At 41.1% G+C, this 27827-nt stretch overlaps 1 protein-coding gene across 2 annotated transcripts in view; it reads left to right on the plus strand.

The window, feature by feature from the left end:
• DIS3L2 (DIS3 like 3'-5' exoribonuclease 2) overlaps window positions 1-27827 on the plus strand; it is a 180299-nt gene that overhangs the window by 29747 nt on the left and 122725 nt on the right. For both annotated transcript variants that reach the window (XM_036389136.2, XM_036389137.2), the window contains exon 7: window positions 27569-27803. In XM_036389136.2, coding sequence (XP_036245029.1) covers window positions 27569-27803 — 235 coding nt within the window. The remainder of the gene's footprint in view (window positions 1-27568; window positions 27804-27827) is intronic.

A 27827-nucleotide genomic window follows, 5' to 3' on the forward strand; every position in this document is an offset into this window, starting at 1 on the left:
TAGGCAAGTTATCTTTTTTATTAAACCATTTTATATAGATGGAAAAACAGAATAGTTTGGATGCTTGGATCCTTTGCCAGGACCTGCCAGCACAGGGCTTCTTCGTAGGCTTGATAGAGATTGCCTGAGCTGGAAGCTTTGTCTGCAGTTTTCTATTTATATCTGTTTCTAAACAAAGATAATGCCTCTCCCTCTCTCTTCTATTCTCATACCTTCATATGTTCAACAGCAATGATCTTTTATGAATATAAGAGGAAGCACTCAGAATGTTATCCCTGTTCTGGCAAAATGTATGAATAAATAGAACTGTTAGAGAAGTGGTATTTGACTGCAAGGGAGCTATTCAAGACTTGAGTGTTTTGTAATATGATTATGATTCTTCTGTGGTGAATTTACCCTTGCCAAATGAAGTAGCTGGAACATGCCAGTCATGTTTTTCAGCCACACAGGTGCTGTCCTGTGTAGTCTCATTTTTTGTTTCTTGCTATCAACAACTCAATCAGCGATGACATTCCTTTTCCCCTGCTCCCCAAATCTCTTGCTATGTACTCATGTTTGTATTAGTTCTTTGGGAAAGGTGCCACTAAATTGCACTGAAAGATACTGCCTTCTTCCAAATAATTCATACTGATTAATGATAAACTGTCACAACCTATTTTAGTTTTTTCCATTTGTTTAGTCTCATGCTGCTGCAAAGCTGCCACTTTGGTGTATTGAGGGTTTTCTCCTTCCCGTTGGGCCTTTGGAACAAGCTGAAGAGCTTCAGTTGTTTCTCTGAAAAATGTAAATCAGATATATGGTATAACTGATGGTCTCAGAGGAGGCTTTACAGGCTCTGTACATATTGGTTTGTTAGGATTGAGATGTGTGTGCTGATTATTTTTATGGTTCTCTATTCCCAACACATTACCCAGTGTTCCACTGAGAACTGAGCTGTTTTTTTTGCTGCCATACCAGTTTCTTGCACAAGATAAGGCTGTTGTTTCAGCAGTGTGTTCAGTCTGTGCCTTCTGGTTTTCCAGCACCCTGGATGTCCTCTGGATGCTCTGAGGGAAGATCTTCCCGTTGCTAGTGCAGGTGGTTTCATGCACCTTCTCCTGCAGTTACAGTGTATTGCTGTGTTCCAGTAAAGGCAGGACTTAGCTGGCACCTCAGTTCAATTTTTATGTGTAAATGGGAGGAAAAGGGAAAACCTGTGACTGGTAACAAGCTCTGGATTTTGGGCAGAAAACCTGTGTGTTTGCTTGAATTGCTGAGAAAATTAGGAGCTGCCCTGTCCCTGGTGAGTTGTTCATTGCAGGTGAAATGCCTGTGAGGGAAGAGACACCAGCTGGAGAGCGTTTTCTTCAGGGACATACTGTGTCCCACTGAGCTGTAATGGTGATACCCTACACACAGGTATAAATGCCACAGTGAAATGTAAGGAGATGGTGAAATGCTCTGCATGTGTGGTTATACTTTATGTAACATCTTCTTGAGAGAGACAGCAATATTTTGCTGTCCAGCCTTCTACTTCTTGGCTCAGTGGTGGGAAATTTATCAGGCTTGAATTTCTCAACATTGTGTCCTTCCCAGCATGTGCATCAATTGCTTGGATGAGCTACTGTGGTCCTCCCTGTGCTTTTTCTGTCTGCTCTTAAAGCTCTGTTTGTTCACACATCCGCTGGGAGAGCTGCGCACTGTTCAGCAATGATCAGTTTGTCAGTTCATAATTCACTGCGTACTATTAGTTCTGATCAAGAGCCAACAATTTCAGCGTGGCACCACAGACTTGAAGGAGAGACTTTTTGTCCCTGAAACTTGTTATCTTGCTCTCCTGAAGGAGGTGGCCATCAGCTTCCTGCCAGGCTTGAGCGGTCTGCGTTGCGGTGACCGCATTTGGAGGCCGCCTTTCAGAAGTTCCTCTCCTGTCCTCTTGTGTTACGTCTTGGGAATATTGAGGTGCTATGGTAACTTTCAAATATTTAGCTTTTGCAAAGTAAGGTATTTGACTTAGGCTGTTTTTCTAGGTACTTAACCTACTCTTAGCGAATGAAGTCAGACTATCGTTGCAGTTTGCAAGACTGTCTCCTGACTTCAAGCTGTAGGGTTTCCCTGAGTCTGTGCCTTTATCTCCTGGAAGAACATCACAATAAAAGGTAGCCAGTGACAGGATTTACCTCAATCCTTGTTAATTACTCTGATAAAGAAGAAAAATGGTGCTTTATTTCTTGACTGATTTTTACTGCTTTAACTTCCATCCCTGGGTTCTTAGTATATTTTATGGAGTTGTGCATACATCAATTTCAGAAGCTTCAATTATACAGTGTATAATTACTGAAGTCAAAGAAAATGTTGATACTATGATTACAGCAATATTTTGTAGGCTCATTAAGGAGGGAAGCAGTGTGTCAGTATAGAGGATAAACCTAACCTGTTTTTCCTTACAGCCTCTTTTTGCTCTTTTGCCGCCTGCTTAATTGCCAGACAGAATTTGTTTAATTTCAGGTATCTGTTTTGGTTTTTCTTGCAAGATGTAATTTCTTTTGTGGAAGGAAATAGCATAATAAGTCATTTGATATCACTTGGGGCTTGGATTCCTGGCCCAATCCCTGGTGCTTTTAGAGTAGTAGTTTATAACGTGGAATGTTTTTCATGACAACCGTCTCATGTATTGCACGCTACAGCTGAAATTTTAGTCTTAGTCTGAAAATAGTACCCAGACAAGGACTTGGTGATGCCCAAAACTTACAAAAAAGTATTTTGGGGTCTAACTCCCTGTTGGTTGCTACAATATGCCAGTGAGGTCTCCAGCTTTGCATAAATTTACTATATATGCAGATAAAATAATTCCTGATTAACCTGCAGTTTCTCAGAAATTAGTGCAAATCAGTGCCCCTGTTGTTGTTGTTTTATGAATAATTTCCTTATTAGCTTGCACTACTTCTTTGCACAATTTCCTATTCCTTTGATTTTGATGGAAGGTCTCTAAGGCCAAGGATATAGATCTGTTCATTATGTACAGTGTGTGTTGCTGGGTAATAGGATAATGGGTCCAACATTTTAGTCACAAAGTGTCCAACAGTGATAGAAATAGTAATGCTTCATAGCTCATGAAAGCACATGTTCTGTTCAACACTGAGCTGTCAGATGCAATGCAGTGCGGCAGGAGATCTTCAAGCTGCCTCTTCTGAGCCATACATCACAGATAAATATTTAAACACTTTCTGTACAGAAGACATAAAGTACAATTCACTTTTCCCAGCTGTGACTGCTATTGGCATAATTGCAAACAAATGTGAAGAAGGAACAATTTGATTTAAGCAGTCATCACAAATATCAACACGTATAGTTTGAACAGAGCTACGTATCCTGGCAAGTCACTGCCTCCCACTGTTGGTGAAAACCTATGAAGCATTAGTTGTCCAGAGGAGATGCTAGCTTTGGATTTGCCCTGCTGAATAATAATTCATTTCAATCAAATTCTTCTGAGACTCAGTTTCTTCTCAAAATCTTGCAGCTAATGTAAGGATAACAGTAACTCAGGAGGAGATAAGGTTCTTAGAGGGTTATCACAGCAAGGCTATTTGAGTCTAACAATCAAGAATGTTGTTTGGAAACATTACATTCATAATAATAAAAAAAAGTTCTGGAGAAGTCATTATTGAAATAGTAAGTGTTCTGGCACACTAAAAACATTCAAGTGTAATTCATGATATTCAGGAGTAAAGTGGGAAGTCTAAGAAGCCAGCTAGGAAGATGTCCAGAAAAGCAGAGCTCTAGCAAATCTGAAAGGTTGATGGATGCTGTAAGGGAGGAAGGGCAGTTGTTTTGGTTTTTTAATTTGTTTTGCTGTAGGCTTTACAGTGAGGGCTGTAAGTTGATGGTCACACACAAGTGTGTGCATATCCTTCCTCATCTTGGCAAATCCCCAAACCACAAATTGGTGGAATCTGGAAAAGCTTCATTACATGCTAACTTTCTAATTGTGCCGTTCTTTGGACGGCCACATGTTGTTCCACACTGCTGGGCCTTCTCTGTGAGCTGGCATGGCTCTTCCCAGGCTTTGCTGAGCTGCAAACTCACTGGTTTGGAGTAGCAATGCAGTAGATTGGTGGCAGAAAAGCTGAGAGAATAGGAGGCGCTGCTCACTGAGACATATGTGGCATTGCATTTGCTTTCTCACAGATGTCGTTATGACATTTTGTTAATCAAATATCACTTGAAGTGAATCAACTGACATCTTAACACAGCCAGTTTTAATAGCAAGCACTGGCATGCTCTTTATGGTGCATAATGATATAATTACTGCAATGATCTGGATTCTGTGAGATTGCCATGACCCAGTGCTGCATTCAGCCCTTGTTCCCCCTGCATGTGCAAAACAAGGAGGCAGAAACACCAGCCTTTTGGATGTTGCAAGCAACCTTGCCTTCCTGAGAAGGGCCTTTCCTGCCTCTGTCTCTCTGATGATAAAGCCAAACCCAGGATTCTGAATAATAAAATCACAAGAAAGGTACAGTGCAGAGTTTTTGAAGAGTCTAATATTCTTTTTATTCTTCCTCATTCTGTTCAGAGTAAGAATGATATTAAAAGGCAAATTGTTTGGTTAGGTAGGAAGACAAACTTTTTGAAGAGTCTAATATTCTTTTTATTCTTCCTCATTCTGTTCTGAGTAAGAGTGATATTAAAAGGCAAATTGTTTGGTTAGGTAGGAAGACAAACTTATTTTTACTGACTGTCTGCATCCTGTCCTTCCAGTGCAGACAGAGTCACATTGCAGCTGTGGTTTGGCTGCACAGGCACAGAATAAGATAAAACCGTTTCTCTTAGGTGAACAATTAAACATTAAATAATCATTCATGACATGTGGTCAGTTGTTACATCCCCAATGTAATAATAGCAGATGGGAGCGAGTTTAGGCTGTGTGAGATACTGCTAAATTTCAGTGTGTGTTGCTCAAAGAGCTTCATCTTGCACTGAGGGAAATGCTCTTGGAGCATCTGATCTTACTTTAGAAGAGGAGTCAAGCCAGCATTTAATACCTGGTGTCTGCTCCTGCTCACTACTTTTTTCTTGGTCACATAAATATAATCTAGTACAGCAAATTGTTTCCTTTAACAACTAACTTTTCTTCAAGTGATTGTTTTAAACTTTGTTCTTCCAAGTCTTCTGTAAATATGCACACATCACAGTAGATTATTCTTAATCCAATCTCTTATATAACCACTATCATTTTGGACTTTTCTAAGTTCTTGGTTCCTGTGGAATTAGTATTTCTTAGAACTGTTTGTTTTTTGCCAGTTTGGAGACTTATTTGGTGATATCACATGAGTATTTGGAGCCTGCACCTTATAAGAGTCAGGATACCTGTTGTTGTGATGGGATTGGTTTTTAGAAAGTCATGTGCATTAAACTCACTTTTTATAAATGCTTTCTTGAGATACTATCCAGATTTTCTGTAGTCTGGGTTTCTTTCTGATCTGCATAATTAGGAATAAATTTTAATCAACTGTACTGATACTAAAAGTTTCATCTGGCCTAAACTTGGTACAGTGAATGTCATACTCTGTTTTTTTTAAGGAGACTATATTCCTAATTTAGCTTGATAGCTGGTGAAATGAAGAACTGCTGTGACACTAAAAGCCTGATGACCTTTAAGTCCTGAGGTGATGTGGTTTTGGACTGTATCCCTAACTTCTGAAGAATAGGAAAACTTCTACATATCTATTTGCATGTTTGCTCTTGTTATTGGCTGTCAGAGAAACAGCAGTTGGCTGCAGTATTTACATGTGGTCAAAACTACTGAGCTTGGCTCATTAACTCTTTTCCCTTGTTTCCTTAACTCATGTTTATTTTTCTTAAGGCCATAAATCAGAGGGACAAGGAATCTAAAATAGGGGTGATTTATGTAAATGAAGAATTGCAGCTGCTAGAGGAGTGACAGGGATTTTTCTACAACAGGTTCTTTGGGGAAGGATGTGGAACCTCATTTATAACCACGTGTTTCTCAGAGATAAGAAGGATATTTGTCATCAGGGATGGGATGCATTAGATTTGTTGTTGGTAATTTGTAACCATCTAAGATAAAGGTATCTGCAGTCAAATAGGTAGGTTTTTGAGTCAGCATGCTGCTCCTTCAGAGAGCTGGAACAGTTTTGCCTTCTCCCAGACACTGTTCCTGTGTCTTCCTCCAGATGAGGCGAAGTGCAGCCAGGTTGAGGAGATCTCCTGGCCTCCCAATTTCTCCTGGCCTGGCTTTGTGATGTTACTTGCTTTGAGGGGGATCCCTTCTCCTCAGATTTCTGAAGCTTATGTCCCAACTGCTGTGCACATCACAAGAACTGGGAATAAGTCTAGTCTTGGTGCACTATCATGCAGTGCAAGGTGGTCAGTGATTTATGTGCATTAATAGCAGTTTTCTTAACACTGCTAACACAGGAAGTCTTTCTTGCTTGCTATTTGGGATTATCCTTCAATATACAAATCAATGTCCTGGAACCAGCTGTGCCAGTCTCTGTTTCTGTAGTATATTGAAGAATTGCAACTGATACTTTGAATCAAGTTTCATATTTAAAAAGTACCACTCAGAACACTGAAAGAGAAATTAAAATTCCTCCTGATTATCTTTTCCCACAAATTCCTCACAGCTTCAGTAGCTGTGGACATGACGACATTCCCCAGCATGTGCTCGCTGGTAAGACATCTGGTGTGGGTTTTTGAAGGTCCCTGGATCTACCTGCACTTTCCAGTTTTTGCCCCAGCCTTAACTACCTGGAGGCTCTTTAAAAATGTTGGGAATGATCTAAGAAAATACTGCAAGGCAGAGCTGATCTACCAACTTTGCTGAAAAAAGCAATTTCCTTACTTTCTCAATATTTTTATTTCTTTCTCATTGTTGGTTTATTTTTCTGTGTTCTGTCATATCAGGCAATATCTGCTTCATGAAAGTGGGTCTGTCTGTGTTGCTTATGAGCCTTTTAGGTTTCCAGTATGCTATTGATTCATCCATCTTCAGCTGTGTCACCTCCTGGGGTTGAAGCGTTTCTTTGTTTTTAGCTTTGTCTAAAATTGTTTTGAAACAGAGAGCGGTGCCAAAACACATACTTTTAATTGAGCAGCTTTGGAAGTGTGAAAATGAAGTCTTGGCATGATCTAATTAGTGCTTGTGTATTTTGGTCGCAAAAAGTGACTGGTGAAGAATTCCCCAGACACGTTCTCTGTTCTGTGTGAAAATAATCCTGCATAAAGTTGTATATCCTGCTTAGTTCTTGTTGGTGCTTGGAAGTCCTGACTGTTATGCTTTCACTAATTAGCTGCCAGGACGTCCTTTTCTTCCCAGTCTCCTTGCTTTTGGCTTGTTTGTTGGAATGAACATTGGCTACTTTTGCTGGCAAGCTCTATAGAAACTGGCATCTCTCTTGTGATCTCTTTCAATCCCTCATGGTGTAATGTTTGCCAGGTTGGTGCTGTCTGGGGAAAGTCCAAAGGACTTGTGTGAAGTGGAAGGAATATTTCAGCAGTTTTTCTTTCTTCCTGACCTAATGACTGTTCAGGGCGTGGGGAGTTCTGGTAAAAGTCTCAAGGACGGTAGCTAGGTTGCTCACCTCTGTGCCCTCCTTGAATTTTTTTGCAGTAAAGTAAATTTCTGCAAGGTTTTATCACTCCTTTTGATGTCAGACAGGCTAGGTTGTTTTTTTTTTCCTTCTGTGAAGATCAGGTTTGCAGCTGTAGCCTCTTGCAGTAATTACAACTGCTGTGATGGTCTGGCTTAGGTTTGGACTTGTAGCTCTTCTCCCTTTGATGAGAGCCTGAGAGCTTATCCCTTGACAAGATCCTCTCTAAAGAGTCTATGAACAACAGACCTGGGCATAGCCCAGCTGTGTCTGACAATCCTGTGGGACCCATGTCCTGCACAGCTCGACTGCCTTGGGAACAGCTCTCTGCCCATTTGAAGAGTCTCTTTCTTGCCCTGACCTTTAGGCTCGTGCTCTGGGCAGAGCAGTCTGGCAGCTGCAAAGCTTTGCAATGCCTTTCCCTTCAGCCTTTGTCTTGCAGCTGGCCCTTAAATGTACAACTGGCTTGCTGGTGTTAGACAGGCAGCTTCCTTGCACTATCTCCATATTAGAGCAGCATCAGGGGGAATGTCCCAGCGCTCCTTTCTGGTGACTGTGCCTGGCTGTGTCACCTGGCTGGGAGCAGAGCTGCTGCCTCCTGGACTGCAGAGCTGTGCAGCATCACCACTGAAGGAGAATGAATGACTTGTCTGGCTCTAGTTTATTTATCCAGTTGAGCAGGGAGCTGGTGCCATGAGAGATTGCTGTGTTGGCAAGACATCTGGTGCCTGAGCTGCTCTTCAGGTCTGTGTTGTACCATGTAGACATACCCAAGGTTAATGGATGGCCATTAATTTAATCTGGTTTAATTTCATAGCTGTGCTTCATGCATAGTCTGAGCAGTATTTTGACAGGATGGCATTACTTTATCTACTCTTTCTTGTGTCCCCCCCTATTCCTGAAACTTTCTCTAAAAATGCTTTATTCCTTTTCTTCTCTGCACAATTGTAAAGCTGTGGATGTAATATGTTTATCAGCTGAGATTCGTGTCTTGGAAACTTAATTTACCTTTTTATCTAATGGTTTATCACTAATGCATGGTAACGTTTCCTGGCAGGATATGCATTGTTAAAATTCCTTTGTAGGAACTCAAAAAATAGCATAGGAGCGGGTGGCTCCTGTAAGGTTCAAAATTTTTGAAGCAGAAAAGGAAAATGCTCTTCATAGTACCTGACATCAGTCCCACTATCCTACTTTCCCATGGGGTGACTCCTATCAGTGCTGAGATATAACAGAGTCCAAAGACTAGGTGTGGTGGCAGCTGTGGCTGTCAAGTAAAGGAAAAGCTGGGAGGGGAAGGCTGGCCTTGTCAGGGCAGTGTCTCCAGCTACACAGGAATTTCCTATGAGCTGATTGAGACCTTGGACAAACTTTTTGCTAACAAAAACCCACTACCACATGTCAGAATTGATTTGTTTATTTTTCCCACCTTGTCTTTTTGCCACTGAAGGAGTCAGCATTATCCAGTGGTCAGTTATTCAGCTGTCTGCCCTCTGGACCTGCAAAGCCACTCAAGCACTTTAACAACACAGTGTTTTTTGGGATGAGTGGTACATCATTGCAGCAGCCAACTTCAGGGACATGGGAATGGTCCTGGGGCCCGAGGCTTGTCTTTGAGCAATTAGTTGCTATGATCACAAATAAATGATAGACTGTGCTTCACAGCTCCAGTTCCCAAGCACTGATTTCTGTTAAGTGCTTTGTGAAAGAAAGGAAAAAATAATCAAAAAATAATCTGCAGTTAAATTCATCTCCTCTAACAATGTCTAATGCTTTCTGAGGACCGGTGCTTGAGGGAAGGGTGTTGTACAAAATGACAGACAGCAAAATAGACATAACTCTTTGTGCAGGGCTTTGAGGTATTAGGAAATACAGTTCCCAACACTGGCACATCAGCCTCTGATTAAACACTGTGGTTTTACCGGCTCAGGATTGATTACTTTAGAAAGCACTAAGTATTTGTCAAATACTCTTCCTTCGGATACTTGACATCTGGATCCTTTTGTCTTCGTGACTTGCCTCAACACCTCTGCTTCTCAGCAGGCTGGGTGTGCTCCCTCCTACCCCTCCTCCTGGCCCCAGTGCCATGCCCTGCACTGTGCCTCAGTCTTAAATTTTTGCATAGAAGTAGCTGGTTGCACAGGTTGGTCCATGTTCCTTGGGTGAGGTGAGGAACCAGGATGAGAGAAAATACTTGCCTCTAATGAGCAGCTCTGTGCCCTTCAGTCTATTAAAGAAAAAACCTTTTCCCCTTTGCAAATGTGAGAAGGGTGTAGCATGGTTCCTATGTCCTGGCTAGCAAGACACCCCAGGAAATGCTCTATGGTCAACTCTGTTGACCATTTCTAGTGTAAAATGTTTTTCCAGCTGAATCCTAGCTGGATGTACTGTACATTATAGTGTTGCATTACTGAAAAACAAATGATGAAAAATATCAACATTATATTTAAAATTTGCCATTTTCTTTATTATTTGCTGCTACCTCTTAAATTTTTTCAAGTCTTTTTTTCAGGGTTAGTCAGAACAGCATTGGAGTAAGTATTGTCCTGCCTGTGTTGCATTCCCTGAGCTCTGAAATGAAAAGTAATGTGTTAGCAAAATCACTGCTCTTCCTTAAGATATGCCAGGGGAAGTTGCTTTATTTCTTTACCTGGAATACATAACCTTTTCTTCACAATAAAAATACACCCTCCCAAGCATTAATTGTTTTTCATCCATGGCTGTGAAAAAAGTTCTATCCCCAAATTGTCAGATTTTTCCAGCACAGTTGCTCTGATATTCTCGCTGTGCAGAAATAAATACAAAATAAATGAGTGAGCTGTTCATGTGTCATTGATAATTGAAAACAAATATAGACAGAGATTATTTTTTAAATTTTTGCTGAAGAATGTTTAAATCATGCCATACTGCATTACACATTACAGGATATTTATGCTTGTGTTAACACTATAGTTAAAGCTGAGGTTAGTCAAACTTGCTGTGTTACAAGATTAGAGAGGTGAGTGCAGGTCTACAGTAAAGCTTGTTTGGGGCAGAAAACTGAGCTCAGAGGTTTGTTTTGAAGTCAGTGTTTTATGGACAAAGTTTGGTAAGTCTACTCTGTGATTTTTCTCAAATTGAAGTAAAATGCTGTATGTTGAAATGTTTCATTTCATCATGTTGTACCTGTGGAAGGACTTACCTGAAGAATTTTCTCTTATTTATGAGACTTCAGCTGGTGACTGCAGGGTGGAATTTTAACAGGTGCATTTGCACTTGGCTATGGGGGGAAGAAAAGAGAAGGAAATACTTGTAGTCTTTAGGAGGTATTTAAACTTTTGGGGGTTGCTTTGGAATAGTTAATGTTCATTAGAGGTGGATACCTTTAGGATGTAGTAAATCATACAAATGCACGTGACAGTGTTGATATGAGAGATGAGCGTGTTAGGCCAGTGATGGGGAAACTTCATCCCGAGCAGTTTGTTGGCATGTCAGATGGGAATGGGCCACTCCCTGTGGAGGTCAAGAGTACACTGGTGTTTGTGTGGCAATTTTTGACTGCTCCAAGAAAACAATAGTGGTTTAAATTCCTAAACAATGCATAATTACATGAACTGAACCTTGCAAGTTTTTGAGCTCATTTGCTGTACTAACTTGCACTACTAAAAATTCAGTGTTTTCCCATTAAACAAAGACAGACTACTTTTTGTGCTGAGAGGATTGTAGCATGTTTGTTTCACAGTACCTCAGTTGCAATATCCATATATTTTATATGACTTGCTGCAAATATACAGGTGAGAAAGTTTCTATATTGAGACTGTTTTATGTAATAATTCACCTAACCCCTAAAGCATCATAGCAGCTTTCTGTTTTTCTTTAGGTCAGGTCTCAGTGCTTCTAGGGCTCATGGATCCTGGCTCATTGTTGAATACTCTTGGTAGTTTTGAAGCTGTTAAATGTCTGAGTTGCATCTTGCAATTACAGATCCGTAGCTTTCTTCAGTGTCATTTGCAGTGTAATTTGGGGGGAGCAGCTCATAAAGCCATGATGAGAGAAGAAAACAAGAGGCACACAGTTGAATAATCTGAGAAGTGAAACTGGTTGTCAACCAGTTTCTGAAGTATTGGCTTTATTTTTAACAAGCCTAGACTGAAGGTTTGATAAATTGGGGCTGTATAGATTGTGTTAGGCAAATCAAGTAATATTCTGTTAAGAAATTATGAAACCCATTCAAACCCAGAGCTTGGGTAGAAGATTTTAATTGTACTCCAAGGACTCTGCAAGGTGCAGTGAAATAACTTGTGGGAGGTTTTAAAGGCAACTTTACAGTGTGGTCAAATTAGAAGGAAAATTATTAGTTAAGAACTGAGAACTTGCTTAGTTTTATTTTGGTGGAGTGCTGTTAACATTTTACAAGGAAGCAGGTTTGATCATGCACTTGGTGTGAAGTTTGTGTTGCCAGTAGCCTTTGTTCTGCAGAAGCCTCTCTGGGAGGGTTTGAATGTTTGAATCCTTAGGGGAAGGATGCCTTTGGTTGAGGTGCCTGGCCGTGTCTGCTGATGGCTGGCAGTACAGGTGATTGTTTTGGGGTGGGATCCTGTCCCTCCCTGGAGCTGGAAGAGTTGGTGTGAACTGGTGGGTTCTCGATAACCTTTTGTGTGTTTAACGAGACAAATCCTTCCGCTCAATTGTTTCGCTGTGACCAGACGCTTATCACCGGATGATTTTGTGTACCTTGTGTCCCTTTGAATTTGTTTTGGATCAGGGACTGTAAAAGCTGGTGTCTGGAAGGGGGTGTTGCAGGGATGGAGCAAGTATTCCCCAGCTTGTTAGAGTTGCTCAAGCACAAAAAATGCAGTTGCTACCAATGGCTTAAATGCAACTTCCTTGTGTCATTTGATTTCACCCTGTGCTGTGGAATTGCAGTAGGGGTAATGAGGTACTTTATTCCACAGTCTGTGGGTGAGGATGGGTAGACTGAGGTGGGAGTGCATGTTTCAACCTTCACATTGCCAATCTCCACCCCTCTGTGACTTCCTTCACTTACTTTGTCTCTGCACATCTCCATCCCTCAGTGTCAGGGCCCAGCATGGCCAAACTGTGGGAGGTGGAAGTGGTAACTTGGGTCCTGAATGGAGCAGTGGGATTTCAATTTGGATCCTCAGCAGCTCGAGGACAAACTGTTGTGTGTGTTTTCTTTTCCTGATGGTGTTATGGCACAGTTGAGCAGGGTACATGGTAAACCAGCAAATTAGCTTCAAGGGTCAAGAGGTATTTCAAAACTAGGGAATTTAAGGAGGTTTTGAGCAACAAGGAAGTGGTGGACCTAATGTTTTACTTGAGAGGGCATTAACTTGCTTTTTACATGTCCTTAGCTCTTAAGACAATATGGGTGCTTTGGGTACTGATAGTCGTAGACATGGTACCTGTCATCGATGGGTGGAATGGGAGCAGGCAAGTGTGAAGTTTGCCATGTTAAAGCCAACAAATAAACTGCTTTTGCTGGTGAGAAAGCAAATGAAAGGGGTTTCCTAAAGCTATGGACTGCCTGGGTAGGCTCTGAGATTTTGGCCATCTTCCTTTCCTGTTTTATCAGCTAAGATGAATGGTGAGTCAGTGAAGCTGTATGGTGTGTTTCATTATTGGAGACCTGTCAGAAGAGTTGATTAATAATCCAAAGCATTTGTATTCAATGTGATAAAACTAATCATAACGAAGTACTTCAGTGCCTAACGTGAAGCTGTGAAGAAAATCCTATTATCTTAAAAGTATGTGTGTATGAAAGGGCTAAATTCTTCTTTCTTAACAAGATAAACATAAACTCATTGGTGAGTTGCAGAGCAGCAGTACTGTTTCCAGAGGCTGCTTTCCAAACTTCCCTGAGATGAAGTGAAACTGAGATTTAGTGCTGTCACTTGTGGAGTTTCAAATATACTTTTGAAGACCTTTTAAGTTACATGGGAGAAGTTGTTATGGAATCAGCTTATTTAATTTATATTTAAATAGTTGTAATGAACATAAATTTCCTTTCCTAATTTCTTGGAACAGGCTACCTTTTTTGCTGGGTGCTTTTTTTCCTTTTGTCAAATTGCTTAAACAATTTATCATTAACACGTTTACTGTATTGCAGTTTTACTTCTAAGTATTATTCAAATAACTACTTCTAGGTAAGGAAAATTATTAAATGTTATCCCATACTTACTTTTACCCAGAGGGAAAGACTGAAGAAGTGAAGATTGCTTTGAGTTCATTTGATCTGTATGAAGCAGCTTTAAATTTCCTGGGCTTGTTTAATGAATGTACTGAAAGCCCAGTGTAGCTGCCTGTCTCAGATCCAATAATTGTACACAATGTATTGCTGGGGAGGGATAGTCTTTTCCCTTCTGGTTAAAAGGATTAGCAATCTGTCATTGTTGGTAATGAATGTTTGCAGGTAAGCACAGTCCAGATTTAGCATTTGAGCTGGCTTCCTTGTGAAGGTTTGATTTCCTTGTTCTGTAATTTCCAGTGCTCAAGTGAGAGTTCTTCTTGGATGACTAACGCATTTCGGTGCTGGTTAAGGCACTTTTGAAAACCCAGTGTTTTTCATATATTAAATATTTTATTAATGACATAAGCAGGTGTCAAGGCTAGTTCACAGTCACATGTTTTTGAGCTGTGCTTCTGAATTTTGTGATTCTCAGATTTATTTTGTAAGAGTGTTGAATGGCCTTAACACTTGTTGCTGTTCTGCTTCCCCACGTGGCCCATTAGCATCTTGGCTTTGTACCTTTTTACTGTAACCAAGTGCATAATTTTTCTTGTATTTCTGCATTTTGTGTTTCAGTCTTTGCTGCATGTTTAAGAGACTTGGAAGTGTGTTCAGAATATTGAGAGGAATGTATTGCTAAAGGTGAACCCTGATGCCTTCTGTTTGAAGTACAACTAACTCTTCTGGGCATGTAGGAAGAAGCTCATCACTGCTTTTTCATAGCCTTTGTGATGCAGTTTGGTGCAGTGCACAGCCATCCATTTCCTACTGGCACACAGAAGGTCTCCTGAGGCAGAGGGGAGAACTCAGGATAAGTTGTAGGGTAGAGTCTGTCAGTGGGAATATCTGGCTGTTGTGTGACTGAGCTGCACATGTGTAGTGGTGGGCTTCATCAGGCTAAACCAAGAGGCATAATTGACAACACTGAATATAAATCCTGTATTACTAATATCTGGGAATGGCCAAGCTGTTAGGACTTGGAAGCATGATTCAAAGATTTGCCAAGTTAGCCTTTGATGATCACTAGGAGAAGAGTTTGCCCAGGAGAAGTGAGTTATAAAGTAATTCAAAACTTTCTAAAAAAAAAAGAAAGCCTCTTGCTCAATCAGAGTTTAATGACCAAGGTGATGGCTTTATGCTGCCATTGTCACTGGTTAAATCCCCAGTATTTTTTATTTGCACCTGTTTTTACTGATCTCATAATTGGCCATTGTTACAGAATGCATGTGGAATTTGATTGAGAGACCAACTTTTCCTTTTGGATGGAATGCAAACTACCTATTGCAATAAAGTTTCTGTACTTGTGATTATGGGCACTGTCAGTGTTTCCATTATAAATTTCTGGATTTTTTTTAAAGGAGCTTAAAACTAAGCTGTAAAAATTTGTTCTTGGCAGAGAACTTGTGTACAACATCTCAGCTCAAGTAAGACATTTTAATGAATTTTGAGAGAGGAAAGGAAAACCTGAACTGCTTTGTAAGTTGAGGTTACACAGGTGAAGTATACCCTGAAATCTCTTGTTAACGAAACTCAGCTTGTAAGGAAGTAGCACAACAGAAACCCCCAGTGTTAGTCCCATGTCCTGCATTACATTTTAAATTGAGTTATAACAATTGAGTGTAACTTTTGATTCATTCTGTGGAAAAGCTTTTGACAGAACAGCATTCATTGCCGGGCAGGAAAAACAGACCAGAAGGTACCTGGCATCAAGAAGCAGGGAACTCTGTAGTGGCCAGCCTTTCCCACCACTGGAAAAGGCTTTTTTATGGTGATGGCAAATCTATTTCTGAGGGAAAGCAGTAAAAATATGCCATTCCTATTGAGTCCATTTTTTAGTGCTGCAGAAGATGCTTTGAGACCATGTTCAATCAATGTATATTTTCACTGGATTAAATAAACCTGACTATTGACGTCATGAAAATAAGCTGAGAAGCCTGGTGGTGGATGCTGATGCATTTTACTCTTCTAATAAACACTGCTTCAAAATTTAATGAAGTGTGCCATGTTGCTAAAGGTAAATGCAAACAAACTGAGCTGTAGACTCTTTGCTTGAGGTGCTGCTGGTTAATGAGATTCGTCACCGAGTAATGTGAGCAGATCCTGGTGACGCAAATGCCAGCAGTCATTCCCTGCGCTATTTCAGGAGGACACCTGGTGATACTGATTGTTTTCACTGGAAAAAGAAGAAACACTGCAGCAAGATAAGTTCTCAGCAAAATGTTGAGCATCACTCATCTTTACTGTGCCTTGAGATCCTAGTTAGCTTTAACTTCCACTAAGATGGGCTCCCTTCAGATGCAATCTTTGTGTCACCTTGTGCTCCTCTGTTCTCCTCTGTTAATGTGCTTTGTCTTTAAGAGAAGCTTCCTAAAAGTTCTGTTGATCATCTATAATGTATTGTTTGGTTTGGTGCAGCACTCAGCATGGTGTGTGCCTGGTTCTGACTGAGGTAGCTGAGCACAACTGAAAAACAAATAACCTGGGAAGGGTGCATTTTATCAGAGGTAGGGGTGTGTGGAACCTGTGCCTTCCAGCAGGAATAGGCAGACATACCAATTCCCTGGATGGTGCTCTCGTGCCTTTCCTTCTAGAATGTCTTCTGTTGTGGCAGGTTTTGTGCTCACTTTTAAAAAGAGATGAGTTTTTTTGGTACCATTGCTATTGTGTGTTATTGATAAAGCTGCATAATAAGAAGAAATCACACAGAAAGGTTCTGGAGAACACCTAGGTGAACGAGTTTTGCTGCTGGAGGCAAGTTCAGTGAATAAATTTTAATGAAAACTGCAAGGGATTTTGTTATTGTAACAGACAATTGTCTAAACATTTTGGAAACAGATAATTTGGTTCTAAACTAGTTAAAATTTTGGTTTTAAATGTTTTGTCCAAGGTATGAACTAATTTTGGAAAGACGTCGATAACCAAACTGTCAAAAATTCTTATTAGTAAGTGCCTGAAGATTATGAAGAGATAACTATGCTATGGTTATAAGTGTGGAGTCATTCATGATTTTGCTTCTGTTTTGCTATTCTAATGATATTTCTAGGTGTGATACAACTGAATGATGTCTCAGGTCATCTTTAAATAGGAATTCAATAATTGCTCTGTTTAGTGATGAGCCTGTTAGCTTTGTGTGTGGAAATAAGAATATTTTTTTTATTCCAACATAAAATATAGTTGGTGTTTTGTTTTTAGAGTTGTGTGACATGTCTTTCTATTCTGTTTTGATTTCAAGCAGCAGCTGTAAATAAACTAATGCAGGTCTTTAATTATGTAAGTCCTGCTGTGAAATCTGGGGTTCTGAAACCCTGATCATGATGTGTGATTAAGCCTTGGTCTCTGGGTGAGAAGAAGAGGGAAAGCCTTCTTTGGTTTGTAGAAACCTCACTGATGTGTTATTGTCTCTGATAAGGCCTCATGAGTGAAGTAATGCTTTGAAGTACTTGAAAACATTAATCTTCACATGTGCATGTAAACCAAATATCATCCCCATTTTCTGAGTGGGGAAATGCACCCTCATTTTTCCTGGGACACCTGCCTCCTCCAACAGCCTAATGTGGTTTTTTTTGGCCTGTTCTTCTTTAATACCTATGGAGCAGAGTGACCTAAAATACTTAATATATGAAAATTGTTTAGATATTTGTGTTTGTTGCCATATCACATGTGCGTGCTTTGCTATTTTTAGCTTTCTTTTCACACTTGGACTTTGCCTTGCCAGCTGTGTGAAATTCAGGTGTAACATCTTCAGGACAGAGTGTGCAGGTCTGCCTAGCACAGTGTCAAGTGCTGCAAACTGGGCAGCTTGGATTAAGTGAGTTTCCAAATTCATGGGCAACTGAGAGCAGGATTATTTTCCTTGAACAGAATTACTTTCCTTATGTACTTTGTAAGAAACTTGTTGAAAGTCTAAGATGGATATGGAAGCCTGGGATTTCTTGCCAGTAATAGTGATTTAATATGAAATCAGTCCCACCTGCACTTTCAAACTGGCATTCAAAGACTCCTTGCCCAAATAAATGGACTTGTAGCAGTTTTAGCTCACAGGTGAACCTTCCCAGTTTGATAACCCAGCCTGTATTTCCTGTATTTGCAGGAATCTTGGAGCAAAATTGTGCTGCTGTCATCTCCCTCTTCTCTTCCACAGTCCCTTGGTGCTCTGTGTTGCAGTGAGATTCTGTCCAGGGACAGAATTTGCTGATACCAAGTCAAGTGAAACAGTACATTAGCCTCACAGCTTGTCTTCTCTTCAGAAACAACTTTAAAGGGACACAGAAAGGTCTCACCATTTGAGGAAGCTGTTCTCTTTTAATCCTCATTGAATCATCTGTTTTTCTTTTCCTCCACTTACCATGCTTGCAGGGATTATCTCCTCCAGTTCCTTTCATCTGTGGGTGGTCCTCTTCAGCCTGGCTGCCCCTGTTCTGCCACAGCTTCCCCTGAGCACAAATCTTTTCCAGCCTGTCCTGGGGTGATGGGGAAGCTGCTGGATTCATCAAGGTCTTGGCATACATGACTGGAAGTGGCAGCAGAACAGCATGGCAGGACACAGGTAGAGTTATGGCTCAGCCCATTTCTAGAGGATGGAGCTGGTCATGGTTAGAGCCACTCTGTGAGATGGTACCTGCTGGCTCCTGCATGGAAAATACGGTGTTAAAGTGCATTTACAGTCTTCTGTTGCTAAAAGTTTCCTGGAACGTGTCTCCATCACCTGTTACCAGATCTCCTTACCTTCACACCAAACTGTGACTATTTGCAAAGGAAGCACTGGGTGGTTTTGTGTGGGTGACTTTAACAGTATCGTGCTGGCAGTGGGGAAGGCTGTTGTTCTTGGCTGGAGCCATATTGTAATGCATTTGAAATCTGATTTAGAAATTATTGTAGATGCCAGTTTCCCTGGTGTGACAAGGTAGAGACCACAGGAGTAGGAACTAATTTTGGCAAGCCCTTTTGATGAAGTTGAGATGGACATAGTGGGATGCACTCAGCCCAGAGCAGCTGCGTTTTGCCTTCCATATCTTCAGAGGAGCAGTGGAACACAAAACAAGTGCGAGAATGTTCCTGTAGAAGATGAAAAGAAATAAAGACAGGACAGTCCAGCAGTTGACGGAATGCAGCCTGAAGATGGATGACTGGAAAGGCTAAGAAATGAACTATTTGAAGCATTTCTAGAGTGGGCGTCTCAGTGACAGTTCAGTGATGACGTGTTTAGGTTCCTGGTGCTCTTATCCCACTGTGTGAATAAATAAGCAGACCTGGGCTGATGGAGCACACCAGTCAAAGGAAGTTCCCATTGGGGCATACATAGTCCTAAAACTTCCATAAATTGTTCTATAATATGACAGTTTCCAATTATGGGTTTTCATAATAAGAGGCTCACTGGCAACCAGTAATGCAAGTTAACTGTGGAAATTTCTATTGCTTTTCTTGGCCCTTGTGGACTTCCTGAACAGTATGTGCTTTGTCCCAGGTGTCCCATTCTGGGCTTTGAAAGTGTGTCCCAACATGCCTGGGGCTGAGACCCCTGGGAGCTGGCACTTAAGAGCCCAATCAAAAGGAACAAAAACTGCAAGTGAGGGGCTGAAGGTGTCAGCCCCAACATGTAGATGCTTGGTTGATTTGTTTCCTGTCTTGCTGAATTAAAGTGTTGATCAGTAAGAGATTTTTTTAGGCACATGGGAAATAATTTTTGTACAGTTCTGAAGAAAACTTCAAGCCTTGGGAAGTATGGGTATGCAAATATCTTGGATAGCCCTTCCAGTACTTTTTGATTAGTTTGCATTCTCAGCCCGCTTTCTTCTTACGGGCACGTGCGGGTACAGGCTTGTTTGGTTTGTGAAATCTTGAATAAATCTTCAAAGAGTATCATTGTTTCCAGGAAATATGTTTTTCATACATGCTTGTATTGTTTTTTAAAAAAAGGCAGTAATGGATAATACTTTGGTTTGTGCAAGCCAACGGTGTGGATTTGCTTGGCATTGCAGCTTTCAAATTATACACGCTCAGCACAAGTAGATTCTTTTCTGATTACATGCAAGCTCTGTGTAATTATTGCATCTTTTAAAATATGTATTGATTCATGGTATTGTCTTGAAGCTGCAAATGATCCAAAAGCCTGTCTGCTTCTTTACATCAGATGAAAACTGGGTATCTTTTTGCAGTAATTTGCTGAAAATGCAGGGATTTCAGAGAATCATACTTTTGAAGATGTAACCTTATGTTACTCTCTTCTTCTAACTCACCCCTCTTGAGTGATTTATTCTAGGGTCTGTGCATCATAGGTTTTGTCCTGGCACCCATTCTTGTAGTGTGGCAGTGCCTGTGCACATTACCAGAAAAAATATGGCTGGGAGACAGTTTTTGAAAAAAAAAAAAAAGAAGTTAAACCAAAAAGAAAAGAACACACACACAAGAAAAGAAAAGCAGTTCCAGTTAGTAGAGAGGGTTTTGCTTGCCGGTGTGGATGGGGCATAATTTGATTTAAATGACTTTTGAAAAGCAGTTCTCAAAACTGTTCCATGCATTTTCTTCCTGGCTACTGTTGAAAATATGGAGCTGAATATTTTCTGTGATGTTTCAAACCAATATGTTCTGGCAGCCTCAGAGCTGGGCCCTGTGCATTGCACTCTTGTTTCCAGTTCGCTGTGGCCTGGAGTGCAACACTCAGCTCATGAGATGCACCAAAGTGGGAGGTCTTGTGAGGAGCAGGCAATACAAAGACCCAAGGTACAAGGAACATTTCACTGGGGTCCAGCAGGGAGGCTGCCAGTTTTAAGGGCCTCTTTTATGAAAAAAAATTGCGGGTAGGACATGAAGAAGCTGTTTGTGCTTCTTTGAATTTTGTGAGTGTGCAGGGGGAGGTTGATTCCTGGGTGTTGTTAAAGGCTGGGTGCTGAAGTGAACCTTTTGTGCTTCTCTGGGGTCAAACTTTTCTCACTTGAGAGATGGGCTATGGCTAAGGATTCGTCAGTGAGACATCTTGCTGTACAGAATAGCATGTGGGCTGGGAAGCTGGGAGATGAGGTGTTTGCTGGATCACTTCTGCTCCAGGGACTTCTGTGCCTTGGGAAATGTGTGTAGGAAGGTCAGTGCAATATAAGGAGGTATTCTGAAAATAGAGGCTGTTTTTTTAGCATCAAATCAAATCCCGGGGGTGGCAGCAGGAGTGGAAAGTGTGGAACAAGTTAGTTGATCTCTCTATAGAAATACACAGCTCTTTGGTAGCAACTCCCAACAGGGCTGGCTTGCCTACCAAGGAGGTGGCAGAGTGTTCCCTGCAAGGGAATCAAGAACATTGTCCTTCCCCATATCTCTGACACTGCTACCCTCAGCAGTGGTTGATCCATGAAATGTGGGGTACCTGTGCTGAGCAGGGACAGCTACTTCGGACAGCTTTTTCCTGCTTCTCAGCAGTTGTTAGAGAGTACAAAAGGCAGGAGTGTACTGATGGAGCTGTTTATCCTGTTAGGAGAACCAGATAAAATGGACCTGAGGAAATACGGTCCTGAGCCCAGGGCAAGAGCCAGACTTGGGAGAGATGGGTCCAGGGAGACCACAGCGAAGTGGCAGGAAGGGGGTGAAGGCAGGAGTAGACTTGAGGAGAGACAGGAGCAGAGGCAACTGTCTCCTGGTCAGGGATAATGAGGTGTAGATAAACATGTTTGGAGTCAGAGTGTAGGTGTGGGATGAGGGCCAGGGAATGGGAATGGGGAGCTTTCAGAGGCAAATGACAGGTCAGAGACCAGATAGGGAGTGGAAATACATGGTGAGGAGACAGTTCTTGTTTTGGCTTTAGGATTCAGAAAGGTCAGTCTTGAGAATTTTCCTTGTTGATGCTTTTCCACTTGTTTTTCTGGTTATTTGTGCAAGATGGTTGGGGAAGGATTTCAGATGGACTTGGAGGGAACACGCTGTAACCTGGGTTGCTTTGGTACAGCCTGAAGCACAGAGAGATGAGTGAACAGCTCAGGAATGAGGTTTATTGGTAGAAGCAGAAAGAAGTAGTGAGTTGAGGTGGCTGTTTTGAGGTATGAGTGTTTTTTCTACAGTTAATTCTCTTTCTCATGCAGTTGCCTGACAAGGCTGGATGTAGGACTGTCTGCTTAGGTTGGACTAAACATGGATGTTCAGTTTGATTATTTGAATTAACTCTGCAGAAAAAACTCACTTTGCAGGTTAGTGTGAGCAGAGGAGTTGCAGGATTCTGGGAAGTGCAGGCAGGATGTCTTTGGGGGTCTCAACAGGTTTGATGGCCATACTGAAGATCTGTCTCAATATTTTGTTTTCAAGCCTTAGATTTCATTTGTTTCCTTCCCACTTCTCATCTGCTGCAGTGGGTACAAGTCAGCAGATTCTGAAAAGTCAGTTTCCAAGAAGCCTTTGTGTACTCAGATCATTTACCCTTTGAATCCTCAAGCAGGATGGTATTGTAGTGACTGCTGTGACAAAACTGTGTGTGACATCTGGGAACAACAGAGTCCATCGGGGAGGAACAAGTAGTCTTTTCCTATTCAAGAGGAAGAGTTTTTAATATGGATGTTTGTATGATTATTGCATCTAATGTGATGTCTGAAATGTAAAATATAATGTGCTGTTAATATAAAATAGCTATCCTGGGGGCTGTTAGCAAGTGTTTCCAGTGATTTAGAATTAAATGATTGTAATGAAAGAAATCCAATCTCAAACCTCAACAAACGTCCTCAGTAAAACATTATTGTTATTTTAAAAGTAATGCCATAATTGCTCCTACTGAGACTAGTCACTTTTACTGAGTTGTTGCCTTCCCAGTACTGTTTGGTGTATGTGGGATTATGAAAAGAAGGGTGCTTGGGACAGGTGTTTCTTTTCTTGTAAGTGCCATCCTTTCTTTGTTGAAGAAGGAGCTAGAGTGAGGCAGCCTTTGTTTGGTTACTCTTTCCAGAAAATCAAAGCTCTTCCTCACAATATTTATGGTAGCTTGGCTCTGGTATCTGTGTAGGAGCTGTGACAGCATCCTTGTGTTAGCCAGGCTCTATTCCCACTCCTTGTGAGGGAGCAATAGGGAAACAGCTTTTAAGTGGAGCCTGTTTCAAATGGCAAAAGCTGGGAGAGGAATAGATGCAGGTGTTCACAGCCCTGGTATGAAATGTGGTGTTTGTATCAGTGTTGTGGTAGCAACGGTCCTTTTAACGAGGGGATGGTAAATTGGTCCAAAGCCCCTGTTTTCAGCTGTCCTCCTTTTGAAATAACCACTTTTAACCTGGTTCTGAGACTTGTTGCTTAACTAAGGCTCAACTGCAGAGAGGACCAGCAGCTCTGAGCTAAACTTTGTCTCCCTACCCAGTATTGAGCATAATGACTTCGTTTGGCTAAAGCAGAACTTGTGTTTGATCAAAGTATTTTTCAGAAGAAAGGCATCTTACCTTGGTTTGCAAACCTCAGAAGGTAGACTTGGGCTAACACCTTATTTCCCTTCTAACTGTTCCCCTATTCAGTCCTCCTTGTTTAATGTGAGTTCTTTGTGTGCTGTGAACCTTCTTCAGCTACCACTTGCTGATGAATTGACTGCATCTTTCTGTACAAGCATGAGGAGCCTCTTTGTCTGTCTGCCCTAGTGAAGAGAGTTGCCATTAATAGCTTGTCACTTCTAAAATCTTTTGGGCAAGTTACACATTCTGGGTTTGAGTACTCATTAGAAGACACTTTACAGGGTTGTGACTGACTTATGTAGAAATACAATCTCCATTCTGCCTCAGTATCCTTCTGGAAATACTCTTTTTTAATACCAGCTTTTTGAGTGAGATGAAGAATTTGATTTTTATTGAATCTGTGTCCACACTGGCTGTAGTGAAGACAATTCTGCTTCCTTACCTGCCAGGTGCTTTCAGCGAAGGAGGTCTCTTTGCACAAGGTTCCAGTGAAAACAGTGACCCTACATGGAAAGTTTTTAGCAGTTTTTTGCCATGCAAGGTGCATTCATCCAGCTGTGTCTAGTCCAGCAGTCATGTAATTTCTTCAGATCTATGAGGATTCATGGATTGCTTGTAAGGATCAGAGGTGAATAAGAATGAAAAGCAGACTTATTAGTGTCAGGCTTAAACACTTCGGGGGCTTGGTACATTTATTGGAAAGAGCCTGGGGTTAATAGCTCAAAGATTATTGAAAATCACTGGTCATGTTCAGCTGTTTCAGTTCACAGGCACTGAGGAGGCAGCAGCAAAAACTCTGTACCTCATCTGAGAGTAACCATGCCTGGGCTTTGTGTAGAGGTTTAGGTGGGAAGTCTGTGAAAAGCTGGGATCTAACAGGACAGATATGAGATTGGTTCTGGCAGAAGAGGCCATTTCTTCTGTAGCACAGGAGGTAACTCCTATGCTTTCAGATGCACAGATTCCCAGTTCAGTTTTCTGTTGGAACAAATTCCTCCTGAGTAAGGACAATTGGTCATTCAATTGCTACTTCAAGACTGGGCTGGGTGCTCTGCTGTCCAGATTGTACAGGTCCATGCCAGGATGGTTTTGGCCACTAGCTGGTTTTTATTATACTTATGGTTGAAATGGGATTTTCATTCAAATATCTTGTGTTCTGTCAGCTACAATCTAAACCAGTCACCAGTGGGGCATCAAGTTTCTACTCAATGCTTGTTCAGTGATGTCTGTTTTAAGCTGGAAGAAAACATACTTGGACACTGTCTTCAGGATCAGGCATTCAAACAAACAATTGGCTTTCATCAAAATGTTTATTAAAACTTGTTTTAAATTATTGTTAAAGAGCATGTAAAAATAACAACTAAGGTTGACATTTTGCTTCTCAGATGAGGAAGTTAAGGTCCTTTAAGGGTCTTTAATAATGTTTGTGTGTCATACATATCATGCATATGTAACAAGAGGGAATCCCATTTTTCTAGGTCCATGCAGGGTCAGCTGCATTGCCAGGGAATGGGACTCTGTACTGCACGTATGACTACATGATAGACTGAGCCAATTGTGTATTTGCTTTACTCTGTGTCTGTGATCATAGCTGACCCGTTCTAGCTGTGTGCATTTTGCCATGGATAAGCTGCAATAATTTTAAAGGAAGCAGGAGAATGCAATATCATCAGATTCTTGAGTCTGAGATGCCACTTGTAAGAAATGCTTTATATGTCATGGTTGGATTTTCTGCTGCTCATAGACAGAAGGATCCTGCTCTTTGGAATTTGAGTGATGAGCTCATGCTGGCCAGCAGCTCTGATCATCTTAAAGGAGTAATTGTATCTACTGATATCCTGATTTTGTAGAGTCTTATGCAGCTTTCCAGTTTTCTGATGTACAGCTTCCCTAAATTTTTGGTGTGATATGAGAAATTTGGGTGAAGTTCCCTGCTCTGTTATGTATGAGGTCAGTCTTAGTGATCTATCTTGGCCATAAAAAGAAAACAAATCCTATCACCCAGGCTTGCCAGCATCTGGACATTTTGCTGATCTACTGTGCATGGAGGTTATGGTTTTGTGGGCTCTGGAAAACTTTACTGAAAAATGCTTTTGAAAACCCATGAGGAAATGTGTGACTGGGGATTTAGGTAGTCACAGCTGGGGTATCATCATTACTGGTGGCAGCAGTGTGTGTCCTCTAGCTTGGGGGAAGCACAGTGATTTTAGCACAGAGCATTTAAAATGAAATCTGTATCTGCTGCCTTCTTTAATAACCACATAAACTCTTCAAGCATAACCCCTCCAGTGCACATTCTAGAGAAGTGTTTCCTTTCCTAAGATCTATTTGATGTTATTTGCTACTTTACATATAGAAAACATACTAATTTAGGACCCAAAGCAGATCTCACACTCTCCAAAGAAAGACTGGGGAGAGAAAAAAATGCAGGCAAAACTTGAAGCGGTTGAAGGAAATGAACTCCTGCTGCAGTTGCACACTTGCACACATCTGGTGCAATTGAAATTTAAGAGCTGAAGAGATCCACATCTGACCATGGTAGGGTCCAAACATTACTGTTGACACTGGTTTTCTTTTTGGATAGGTACACTGGCAGAGTCATAGCGTGTGGAGCCTTGTCAGCTCTCTAATCTAATAGACTGTTCTTGCCCAGACCATTGTGTGTCAGTATTTTATGTACCAAATGTAGCCAGGTTTAATAATCAGCCATTTTCCCACCTTCTGCCAAACTTTTTCCCTTTTTTTGTCACAATTTAATGTTTGAGTCAAAATCTGCTATGGTAACAAATTATATACATGTTAAAAACTGAAAATAAAGATGGAAAGAAGAGTCACAAAAGGTAACAAGAGTTCAAAGCAATGTCATTTGATTTTTTTATTTTTAAAGACTTGAATTCAGCCACATTTTTAAATTGATTTTATTTCTGTTATGTATTGTGAAAAGCTTACAAAGAAATGGATACTGCTTGAAAGCATGACTGTAGCTCTTTGTATGTAAAGCTGTAAAAGTATTCCCTGTACAGGTCTGATTTTGATTTATTTGCTTTTTAGTTACTAAAGAATAATCTGTGGAGTTTTTTTGACTTCTGTTTTTTTACTTGGAACAGTTGCCTTCAGGTAGCACCTGTTGAGGTTATTTTTGCTTAATTCTAGCAACTATATAGATCATATAAAGTATGTTACCAAAAAGTTGTTTCTCTTGTTTTATTGCATTTAAAAGGCCCTTCACTTGCCTTGCTGGTGGCATGAGTTGTTGCTGTCATGTACTGGGTTATGATGCTGAGGACTGGGGACCTTGGAGGGGCTCTGTGGAATTACCTGCCTGGCAAACACCAGCACCAGCTGGAGGGGAGCTCAGTCACCGGGAGGGCATTGGAATGGAGTCACCCAGTATCTTTGTGATTTTAATATTTAGTAGGTTATTTCTTATTCTGTACTGATTTTCATCTCACTCTGAAGTAACATGGCTTGAGTGAAACATAAACATTTTGGAAACTGAAACCTGAATCTAGGTTCTCCAGCTGTGTAGGTGTCTGCAGCTCACTGTTGGTTGCAGGAAGGATGCTGGTAAAGCCTTGTGTGTCCAAGGTATCAACCAGTTTGGTCATTATGTTCTGAGCTGGAACAGTTTCTGCCCCTGTCACATGCAATGAGGGATGCCATCAAGGCCTGGTGTCTGCTTCACTGATAGTTGGCTCTTCTTCAGTAATTTGATTTGGACATTTGTATAAGTAATGGCCATAACTGAGTGCCTTTAACAATAAAAACACAGCCTAAAATAAATGTAAAGCTTGGTGTGTTACCAAGCTGCCACAGTCCAGTTCTTCCACAGGTCACAGGGCACCATGTTCTCTAATCTCTGCTTTTTCAGTCTGGTCCTAATTGTGTGGAGGAGCTTTGACATGATCCCAGCATTCACTGGAACTGCTTAAGTTTTGGGACATCCCAGGATGATTAGTGTATCTTGGTGAACAATGGTCTAAGCAACCTATTAAATTGTAGTGTATCCTCCTCCCTGCCTGTGTTTACTCCTAACTTCTGCTGAGCTGATTAGAGGCTTGGCAGGAACTGTATGGTTATGCTCTAGATACACTTTGGATACATTATTGTCACAGTTGAGGTATTGCAAAAGCTCTGCCGTTCCAGTCTTTATCCTACTGAGGTACCTCTTTTGATTGTGCAATATCTGTGGCTAATTACACCGCAATTGCAGTGCGCCACCAGCCACCCACAATTCATTGTCAGCTCCTTGGGGATGCAAATGAAAAAGGAAAGATAATGTTTTCTTTCTTCAGTCCAGTGATTTAGCTTGCCTCTGTTTTTTTAATCCCTTGTTCCTTCAGGTAATAAAGCCAGATGGTAGTGACAAAGAAACAGAAGTCACACATGAATCAGACGTCCCTGAGGACATGCTGGGGACTTGTGTTCCACAAGAGACAGCGAAAGGCGATGCTCAAAGTCCGGATGTCATTATAGAAGCTCAATTTGATGATAATGATGCAGAGCATGGACAAGACCACTTGCAGGATATGTTGACTGATGACATTAAGAAACTTTCCCTGGATACTGGTGAAAAGGGTGAGTAGATCAGGTTGCTGATTT

Source organism: Molothrus ater, chromosome 10 (genome assembly GCF_012460135.2).
Source record: "Molothrus ater isolate BHLD 08-10-18 breed brown headed cowbird chromosome 10, BPBGC_Mater_1.1, whole genome shotgun sequence".
Taxonomy (NCBI): Eukaryota; Metazoa; Chordata; class Aves; order Passeriformes; family Icteridae; genus Molothrus; species Molothrus ater.